This window comes from Tupaia chinensis, unplaced genomic scaffold (assembly GCF_000334495.1).
Source record: "Tupaia chinensis unplaced genomic scaffold, TupChi_1.0 Scaffold000195_1, whole genome shotgun sequence".
NCBI lineage: Eukaryota > Metazoa > Chordata > Mammalia > Scandentia > Tupaiidae > Tupaia > Tupaia belangeri.
Window position 1 is genome coordinate 530,805 of NW_006159670.1, and position 10,836 is coordinate 541,640.

Consider the following 10,836-nt stretch of genomic DNA (forward strand, 5'->3'; position numbering starts at 1 on the left):
TGCCATCCAGTTTGGAGAACAGACTCCCAGCTGCAGCTACAGGCTTTCAGAGTCGCAAAGTAAACTGACTGGTTCCTGGACTGACCACACCCAGGGTAAGCCTGCGACGTGTGGGAACAGGTGCCTGCTCGATCTGAACCTGTGAGACTCAGTGAAGAAACGCAGTGCAGAACACGAGGCGGCGGGTCACTAGGCCCACAGAGGCCGGCCTCGAGCAACAGCACCGAGCTCGCCAGCACCAATGAGGCCATCGGAGACGGGCCTGGCCGGAGCTGTCTGGGAGGCGGGCAGGGCACGGCCCATCTGGCCCCGATGGGTGCTGACAGCAGGCCTGCACACAGACACGCTCTCAGAGGGAGTGAGAAAGCTACCGTTGTCCCCAAACACCCACGGTTTACCAGTCACTCTGTCTCTGCCATTAACTTAGAGCAGACTAAGTCCATGCCCTGCGACAGTGTGAACAAATCTCATTTGCTGAGGAAAACGAAGTCACCTTTACGCAGCTGCAAGCTTACAACGGGGGTACAGCAAGTTAAAAAGTACAGGGGGCCAGGGCTACCAGGTGGATTGATGGTTAAGGCTCTGGACTCCCACAGAACCAGCTGCAGTCAGAGTTCAGACCTGATGGTTTGAAAATCATGCTGGGCACGTGTGCGTGGGTGCCAAAATCCCAGGAGGATGGGGGAGAAGGGGTTGTGGCATGGCATCCTCCCTGGGGCATGATTTCTCACTTCCCCTCTGTCTCTCTCTGTCTCTGGTGAGTACACACACCCTGTGGCAAAAACCTTAAAAAAAAAAAAATTACAGGGGGTCAGACAGCAGCACAACAGTAAAACACTGCACTCCGCACCACTAGCCCTTATGGGAAGGTTCCCGGTTCAAGTCCAGAGACCTTCCTGAACATGCCAGACACCCGTAAACCCATAGTCCGGGGCAGGCCGAAGCTGGGGTGGATTGTGGGATCAAGACCCTGATGGGAATACTGTCTCTCTCTTACTCATGGAAGAAAAAAATAAACTTAAAAAAAAATTACAGCCTGCAGCCTGACTGTGTAAATCCACACTGTGAGTTCTCAAACGGGAAGGACAGGAGAGACAGGGGGAAAAGCACCACGTAAGGACCCGTTGCCCATTCGTGCGATGTGCCTTTTCTCCAACCCTCTCAAGGTGGAAGGGCGAAGCTACGTTTGAGAGAGAGACTGGGCAGTGACCCCTGCAATATGGAAATGGCGCAACTCGTGTGTCGGAAACACCCGCCGCGCTGCGCGTGGGCCACGGTGCCGCCGCAGTCCCTCCCCGTTATCAGTATCAAATTAGAGTGCCTTGGCAACAGATTTCTCAGTGAGATTCACTTCATCCTAGGGTCTACTCTAGTGAAAATAAAATGGCAAAGGAGGCTCATTACCCAGAAGATTTCCAACATGGCCTATTCCAACCGCGATGCTCTGTTCCTGCTCCAATTAGAGTTAATAAGCATCTCCTACAGGAGGTAGAGCAGGGGCTGCTGCGGGCCATACCGGGAGGAGCCCACACTGCTGCGGGAGAGGTGTCCGGGCCGGGGAGGAGCCCCACGCTGCTGCGGGAGGGGTGCTTGGGACAAGGAGGAGCCCACGCTGCTGCGGGAGGGGTGCCCGGGACAGGGAGGAGCCCACGCTGCTGCGGGAGGGGTGCCCGGGACGGGGAGGAGCCCACGCTGCTGCGGGAGGGGTGCCCGGGACGGGGAGGAGCCCTCGCTGCTGCGGGAGGGGTGCCCGGGACAGGGAGGAGCCCCACGCTGCTGCGGGAGGGGTGCCCGGGACGGGGCGGGGGCCGCCGGGACAGGGAGGAGCCCACGCTGCTGCGGGAGGGGTGCCCGGGACGGGGAGGAGCCCGCGCTGCTGCCGGAGGGGTACTCGGGACGGGGAGGAGCCACGATGCTGCAGGAGGGATGACCAGGACGGTGCTGGCGTGGCAGGCGGCCAGAGCCAGGAGACACGGAGAGCAGATGCGTTCAGTTCTGCCGGGGCAGCTGAGGGGAGGCCTGGCCCCCAGCAAATAGGACACTTAACTCAAGTCTTAAAGGGTGGTTCAGATGACAGGGTGTCTGGGGAAGGACAGAGCTGCAGCAGTCGCCAGGAATCCCATGCAAAGTCACAGGACAGTCCGGGCTTGGGAAACCAGAGCAGGTCCCCGTTTCCAGAAAGGGATCCGGGGAGGCGCCGCCAGGTCGGGTAGGGTGCAGAGCCGACAGTGGTTCCTGGGCCTGACCCCCAGCAGGAGGAGACCTCACAGGAGGGGCTGACGAGGAGGGGAGGAAGGGTGAAGGGACGTGTTCCTGGGTGCTTACCTCGGGCAAGGCACCATGGTGTACGAGGTGAGAACTATTATTTGTCTGCATTTTACAGATGGCAAATTGGGAACCAGAAAAGATAAATACCTTGCTGAAGGCCTCAGAGCTCGTCAGTAATTAGTGGAACCAAAATGCAAACCCAAAGGACCAACAGTTAGCGTAATGGCCGTGTCACTGGACTCCCACGTAGTCGACCGCAGTTCGAGTCCCAGACCTGGTGGCTTAAACTCACACTGGGCACGTGTGCGTGCGTGCCCAAGATCCCGAGAGGAGAATGGAGGAGAAGGGATGGTGGCGTGGCCATCCCCCCTGGGAGGTGATTTCTCACTTTCTGTCTCTCTCTGTCTTTTTGGAGAACACACACACCCTATAGCAAAAACCTCTCAAAAAAAGAAAAAAAAAAAAAGCAAACCCAGGTGATCTGATCCAACACCCACGTCTGTCACTACTTCATTAGATTGCTCCTATATCAGAACATGAAGCGATTTAGAGACGAAGCTATCGAGGCCAGCAGGTGGCACGTGGTTCAGGCCCTGGACTCCCACATGACCAACTGCAATTCGAGTCCCAGACCCAATGGCTTGGAAACCACGCTGGGCGTGGGTGGACAACTGCCCAAAATCCAGGATAGAGAAGGGACTGCAGCACGGCCATCCTCCTGGGGTGATCTCTCACTTTCCCTCTCACTGTCTCTCCCTCTGGCTCTCTCTGGTGAGTGCAAATGCCCCGTGGCAAAAATCTTAAAGAAGAAAAAAAGAGAAAGATATCATATAGTTTTTGCTGAATTTAAGGAAACAACCCACCCCTCAAAGAAGGAGAATAAGAAAAAATAGAGGAGGCCGCAGAGTGGCCCCGCGCCCATCCAGTGCAGAAGACCGGCCCGAAGTGAAGAGGTGAAGGAGCCACCGTGGTTGTCCACATGGGCAGATCTCAGCGCAGTGATTCTGCCAACGGGAGGACGGCTGGCAACCTGTGGGGACGGCTCTGGTCGTCCTGGCAGGGCGTGGTGCTGGCATCTCCAGGTAGAGTCCACGGGGGCTGGCCAGTACCCCCAGGGCCGGGCAGCCTCCTACCACAGACGTGGCGTGGCCTGGCCCTCCTGCCGGGATGAACCCTTACACAAACCACGAGGGCAGATGAGTTTCTGCCTTGTCTGTAAGGGGCTCAATAAAAGTAACAAACGAGGAGCCAGAAGATGGCATGGTTGTTACGGCGCTCGATTCCCACATGGTGGACCGCTGTTCAAGTTCCAGACCTGGCAGCTCGAAAACCATGCCACACGTGTGTGCAGCCCGAGATCCCAGGAGAAGAATAGAGGAGAAGGGATTGCCATGTGGTCAATCCCCAGAGGCATGGTTTCTCGCTTGCTCTCTCTCTATCTCTGTCTTTCTCCGACAAGCACATGTGCTCTACGGTGAAATCTTTTAAAAAATAAAAATAAATAACAAGCCACTGTCCACATGGCCAATTGAAGTAGTCTGGGGTCCTGCCCCTGCAACGTCGGTCTAACCTTGTCACCACTGGTTCTCAAAACTGACGACACAGCATCAACTCACACTCAGGTCACACTCAGTCCCAGTCTAACGTTACAGAATTCAAGAACAAACATGGCGGCTGGGCTGCAGAGGCTGTGGCCCACCATCAGCCAAGGGCACTACAAGCCCCTGCGGAGGACAGCCTAAGCTGTCGCGCGTGTATATGTTCATTTCTGCCAGAGCGCATACACTCGTCAGAGAGAGGCAGACACCGGGGAGAGGCAGACGGAGAAAGCACTCCCCACGAGGCAGGGTCGCACTGCAATCCCGCCCCTGACCCTCCCCGCCCCACCTGCTCCCAGTGTCAGAGCAGAACTCAAACCACAGGATCCCCCTGCATGAGCCGCTAGGCTGCAGAGCCCGCCTTCTCCTGTAGTTTTTAAATCATATTCACGTATGGATATCAAAAACGTATTCTGGAGCCAACCCCACAGGCTAGTGGTTAGGAAAGTCAGATCCCAAACAGCCAACCATGGTTCAAACCACCCCATAGTCTAAAAACCGTGCACAGCACACGTGTGTGCATGCCCAGCTCCCAACAAGGTGGAGGGACTGCACAGACACCAAGCCCCACTGGGGGTGCTCCCCCCTTTCTGCGTCTCTCTGGCAAATGCACACACCTCTGACCACTGATTTTAATGTTTTGTTTTAGGGGGCAGCAGGTGGCATGGTGGTTAAGGGCACTGGATTCCCACATGGCCTACTGCAGTTCGAGTCCCAGACCTGGCAGCTTGCTTTCTCGTTTTCCCTTTCTCTCTCTCTGGTCATATTTAAAAATAACAAATGGAATTAAATAAATAAATAATTGTTTAAGTTTTATTTTTAGTTTATTTCTTGAGCAAGAAAGAGGCAGATGAGCACCTCTAACAGACCCTCACCGTGCCTCCAACGCTCGCCACTCCCTGGCCCTCCAGTCAGCGGGGATCAGGGTGCACCCACGCCACCACACTCAGGTCCACAGGGCCCAAGCCAGGGCCCCCGCATGGCTTCCAGCTCTGCAGACAGGGCCCAACGGCCTGCACTACCTCAGCTCGGGCTAACAGGTCCTTTCCGTCACTGTTTCTCCCCAGGGAAAGGACTTCCTATAAAATGGAGGGGATATTTATAAACCAGCTCAGCTTAGGTGTCACCACCTGGATATCACGTTTGAACTTTAGAAGTCTGGATGCAGCATGAAGGGCACCTACCAATCCCAGTCATGCCGCGTGACCGAGGGGTCGGGGCCACAGCCGGCCACACCGGAGCAGACATGCCCGCGTCTCTCCGGCTCCCTGCTCTACTACTGGAGAACGCCGGAAGACAATGCGCGTTCACAAACTTAATACGATGTGTGAAGCATCGCTCTTCACTTCTTTCCCAAACTTCTGAGACTTTTTTTTTTTTAAAGAATTATCTAATTTGGGAGTCAGCAGGTGGCATAATGGTCACGTCACTGAAATCCCGCATGGCTGACCATGGCTCGAGTCCTGGACCCAGTGGCTTGAAACTCATACTGTGTGAGTGTGCATGCATGCCGAGGACCCGGGAAAAGAATGGAGGGGTCGGGACTGTGGCATGGCCATCCCCCGGGGGACGGATTTCTCACTTTCTGACTCTCTGGTGAGTGCACATGCCCCATAGCAAAAATATCTCCCCCCAAAATTATTTTTTACTATTATTATTCAATTTTGAGCTGAGGAGAAGAGCAAGAAAGCAAGCTGCCAGGTCTGGGACTCGACCCACGGCTATCCATGTGGAAGTCCAGCACCCCAACCACCACGCTGCCTGCTGTTCTCAACAATTTCTTTTCCAAGTGAGATACATAATTTAAGTCTCCACCTTATGACTGTGTTTCTAGTTTACTGCGAATTTCTACTTTTTTTTTTTTTTTTAAGAGAGGTTTTTGCTATAGGGCACATGCGCTCGCCAGAAAGACAGAGACAGAAAGATAGAAAGCGAGAAATTACCCCCAAGGGGGGATGGTCACGCCACAATCCCTTCTCCTCCATTCTCCTCTCGGGATCTTGGGCACACACGCACAAGCGCCCAACGCGAGTTTAAGCCACCGGGTCCAGGGCTCGAACCACGTTCGACTACATGGGAGTCTAGCAACATAGCCATTACACCAACTGGTAATCTCGGGAATTTCTGAATAAACATCAAAAGTGGCTCAAAATATCCGTTCAGGAACTACAGAACGACTGGAGATAATGCTACGTATCAGTTCATGTGCGGACTGGACACTCCCCCGGTACATCACACGGTAGATCGCGGAGCCACTACGAGAGCTCACAGAATTTCCATCTTGTTCCCCACTGGCCTCAGAAAGTCCGTCAACATCGAGGGGAACGCGAGCAGGCGCTCGCCCAGGGGACTAACCGTGCTGAGGTGAACACACCAGTCAGGGTCCCCTTGGCCGCAGCAACCCGAGGACAGAGTTTACATCGCACGTGTGGTGTCTTCCTGGAAAGTCTGCTGCTAACCACAGGACAATATATAAAGTGAGCCACAGTCACAGTTTCCTTTCTAAAACAAAAAGATTTCTACTTCCCAACACAGAACCCTACAAAGGACTTAACAAACATTCCTACGACAAACAGGACTCGAAATTCTTACTTGCATAAACAACAGAGACGGCAGGAGAAAACAGCTACAAGCCCTGTGGGGCTCAGGCCCCACCAGCACCCTTGGGTGGGCCCGCACGGGTGTGGGCCCTCAGACTGCACAGGGCTGGGGAACTGCGGGAGACAGAGGAGGGCAGACACCTACTGGACGTAACATGAAGTGGATGTGAACTTACTGTTTTCTCTTTCCCAATTATTTTTTAAGCACACAATCATTTTTAAACGATGTCTTTCTTAACATACAACCTGTGAAAGGCTGTCTCCAGACTGAAATGCTTCCCATGGAGATGCATTTGTTTTCTAAAGTAGAAGAAAAATTGTGATCTAAGTTGTAGAATATCACTTCATGGGGGCCTGCAGGTGGCACGGTGGTTAAGGTGCTGGACTCCCACATGGGTCAACTGCAGTTCGAGTCCCAGGCCCGGTGGCTTGAGACTCACACCAAGCATTTGTGTGTGTACACATGAAATCCCAGGAGGAGACTGGAGGAGAGGGACTGTAGGCCTTCCCCCACACACACCCCGGAGGCTTAGGGTTTCTCACTTTCTCTCTCTGTCTCTGTGAGCACATGCACCCTATGGAAAACACTTAAATAGAAATAAGAAAGAAAACAAAACCAGGTAATTTAGTACCTGAACACATATGAAGAGTGGTTTTCAACTTGGCACAAGAAAAGCTCAGTTTTCCCCTCTCCTCCATCTCCCCACCTTTTGGGATCTGGGGCACAGCGCCCATCATGTTTCCCAAGCTGCAGGGTTGAGACTCGACCCTGCGGTCAGTCGTGTGGGACCCAGCCACCTCAACCACCACACCACTGGCCGGCCCTCCAGGTGCATTTGGAAGTGACGTTTTAAAAAATAGTAAGATCCTTTCTAAGACCAGTATTTTTTTTTTTTTCCAAGAGAGCTTTTTGCTATAGGGCACATGCACTCGCTGAGACACACAGAGAGAGAGAGACAGAAAGTGAGAAATCACCTGCTGGGGGATGGCCACGCCACAATCCCTTCTCCTCCATTCTCCCCTCAGGATTTTGGGCACGTTCGCACACACACCCGGCATGAGTTTTAAGCTGCCAGGTCTGGCACTCGAACCACCGTCAACGAGGTGGGAATCCGGCAACGTAACCATTACTCCACCTGCTGGTCCCTATGTGAATAGTTTCAACAACAAAATTAGCTCTTCATTTCATTTGAGCCAGAATTGGAAAAAGGGTCTTAACAAAATAAATCATAGGAAACACTTTCAAAACAGAAAAGACAAGAGACGTTTTCAGTTTAATTTCAGGGGAAAATAGACTGCCGGAAGTCGCCTACTCAACTTTTTTACTTTGTGGTCATCGAAACTATCGAGTGGCCAGCAGGTGGCATAATGGTTAAGGTGCTGGACTCCCGCGTGGCCGACCGTGGTTTGAATCCCAGATCCAGTGACCTGAAACTTACACCAGGCCCGTGTATGTGTATGCCCAAAGTCCTGAGCGGAAAATGGAGGAGAAGGGTTGTGCTGTGGCCATTCTCCCTCGGGGGTGGGTTCTCACGTTCCCTCTCACTGTCTCTGTCTCTCCGGTGCACGCACGTACCCTATGGCAAAAACAAAACTATCGAGGCAGTATACCAGGGGAAAATACTATGATAGTAGCTATTGGCTCTGAACTTCAAAGACATTGTCTACCTGTTCATTTACAAAGTAGGAGTTAATTTTATCTACTTTCTGAAATCCACGTTTGTGGCACCTGCCCTACCATATAAAAAGGGAAAACTCGGAGGAAACGTCAAGCAGGTCAAAATAACATCCTGCGCCTGGCAGGGGGCGTGGTGGTGAAGGTGCTGGATTCCCACGTGGCTGGCCACAGTTAGGCCTCAGACCTGGTGGCTTGCTTTCTCACCCTCCCTCCCTCTCCCTCTCCTTCTTCCTGGTCAAAGAATAATAGTAAATAAAATTATGTAAAGTAAATCATTCTTTTTTTTTTAAAAAAAAAAGGGTAATACACACATGCTTAGGCAATATTTGAATACCAGCGTTTTCATCCATTATACCATTTATAAATACACAATCGTCTGATACATAACCACAGAAAGGTGCTTAGCATGTGCATTTGCGTGTAGCTAGGTCTTCACAGAGCACGCGGTCAACCCCAGCAGACGCTCGTGTTGTACATGTGGCCACCACAACGACTGTGGTCAGCTTTTCCATTTTCCATTTTCTTTTTTTTTTTTAATTTTGGAGAGGTTTTTGCTATAGAGCGCGTGCACTCGCCAGAAAGGCAGAGAGAGATAGAGAGACAGAAAGCAAGAAATCACCCCCCCAGGGGGAACGGCCACGGCGCAATCCCTTCTCCATTCTCCTCTCGGGATCTTGGGCACTCACGTACACGCGCCTGGTGTGAGTCCATGGGGTCTGGACTCGAACCGCGGTGGACTACATGGGAGTACAGTGACATAACTGCTAGTCTCCCAACCAGCTTTTGTGACATGGGAAGAGGCCACGCCTGTTGTAAAATCATTTCCAGCAGAAGCCTGCTTGAACTAGTTTAGGTAAGGGATATATCCAGACCACAGCATACAAAGTTGCTGCTCCTTCCCCTCACCAGCCAGTCTGAGCCTATCTGTAAGACAAGCACCACTGCGTCATCAAGGATAATTAAGATCGGGATTTCCGATTCGCGCTTCTCTGACAATTATTCCATCTGACCCCAAGTCTCGGCTGCTCTGGTGACAGGATGCACATTCCACAGCTGACAGGGCAGGGCTTTCTTGATTAAGTAGGAAGCTCACTCAGGAGACTAGCCTCCAGATGCACTTAGATCCTGCACTTCAGAAAGCTGTCTTTGTTGTCTGGGTGTCAGACCCTCAGTGTCTACCCCCACTCCTCAGCCAGTCTGTGCCTTACCCTAACTCAGGATGACTACCATCTCGATTTTTGCTCGTTCTATTCATAGTGATTCAAGGGTTACAGTGCAGTTGTAAATTATTTTCCTGATTCCATTGGTGGGTGGGCCCAGGGTGTTTGGGAACACAACGGAAAGTTAAAAATACAACATGAACACCCTCCCTCCAAACCAGTCTATTGTATTGGTCTTAAGAAAAAAGTATCTGAAATGAATCTGATTGGATTTTGCTTATTATAATGACTGGGGAAATAAGATGGAAAAAGAAAAGGGTTAACAGTTCTGTAGTTTTCACTGATCATGTTTGCCCCCCTGCACAAAAGAATTACACCTCTGAATGAGAACCCTCCACTCCAGGCTTGGGAACATCAGCGCGGAAACGCGCGGGGAGCAGTTAGCTGGCCTGTGTCAGGTTACACAGGTTCACACAGGAAATGCCCAGGGTCTGGCCCATGGGGTTAACCTGCCAGGCAGCCAGGCTAGAAGAGGACACTCGCCAGCCAGCCGGATCACCATTCCCAGGCGCCCGACTGAGGGCACCAGCCTCAGCTGCCGCGTTATCTGAAAAGCCTGAGCGACTTACAACGCCTGGAGAAGGGGGAGCAAAATAACCAGACGCCGCGGAGTCCAACCTCTAGGTAGTTACATTGTTGCAAGAGCAAATGAAGCGCGCAGGCGCATCTGTCCCGTCGTCAACATAAACAAAAGTACAGTTCTCAGCACAGTTAAGGAAGTGGCCCTCTGCGAGCTGCGGCCTTCTGGTTTGGTTTCTCGAAGTTAACAGGAATAATTGCATTTTAACGACCTACAAACCGGAGCAAAGTTCTCACTAGACGCTTTGAGAGATGCTTACTTAAATATGCTTATCAAGCTTGTTTGCGGTAGAAAGGGAAAAATTACTTTCAGTCCCAACTGCAAGCCCAGGCAACACGGTCTCAACGCCCCAAATTAATGTGTTTCAAGAGTGAATGGCTGTAACAGTTTACTCCACACCGACGCTCTCGAGAAAACGCCTTCAGCAAAATCGGGGAACCATGCCTTCCCCGGGGCGAGTGCAGCGTGGAGGTTCAGGTCTGAGCCCCTCTGGAAGCTATTGGGGGGGGGGGGGGGTAGACGCTTGGGAGGAAACCTGCGCTGGGAAGGGGTCTAGTCTCTTTCGGGAGCGCGGGCTGCAATTTGGGAGGCTGGTGCGCCCTGTCGCCTTCGAAACGTCAAACTTCTTTTTCCCTAGAAGGGACCTCGGCCCAACCTGACCCGTCCAGCCTGTCCGCGCGCAGGGACAGTCGGATGTCCCTTCCAAGGCGCAGCCACGCAGCCGCCGGCCCGGACCCGGGACAGCCCTCAGACAAAGCCGCGGCCCCCGACCCTGGTACGCGCCCCGACCCCTACCTTGATGCCCTGCTGCTGAGTGGTGAGGGTTAACTTGGATTCGTCCAGGAGCAAAACTTCGCAGTAAAATTCCTCCGGCACGGCGCAGAAACAGCCC

The 10,836-nt window shown here is 52.7% G+C and overlaps 1 protein-coding gene across 1 annotated transcript in view; it reads right to left on the reverse strand.

Annotated features, from left to right (window-relative positions):
• Positions 1-10,829, reverse strand: part of EPB41L4A (erythrocyte membrane protein band 4.1 like 4A) — a gene marked incomplete at its 5' end in the record, with an annotated part of 306,715 nt that extends 295,886 nt beyond the window's left edge. The window contains one exon of the mRNA XM_006146888.3: positions 10,740-10,829. Coding sequence (XP_006146950.1) covers positions 10,740-10,829 — 90 coding nt within the window. The remainder of the gene's footprint in view (positions 1-10,739) is intronic.
• Positions 10,830-10,836: the final 7 nt, after the last annotated feature.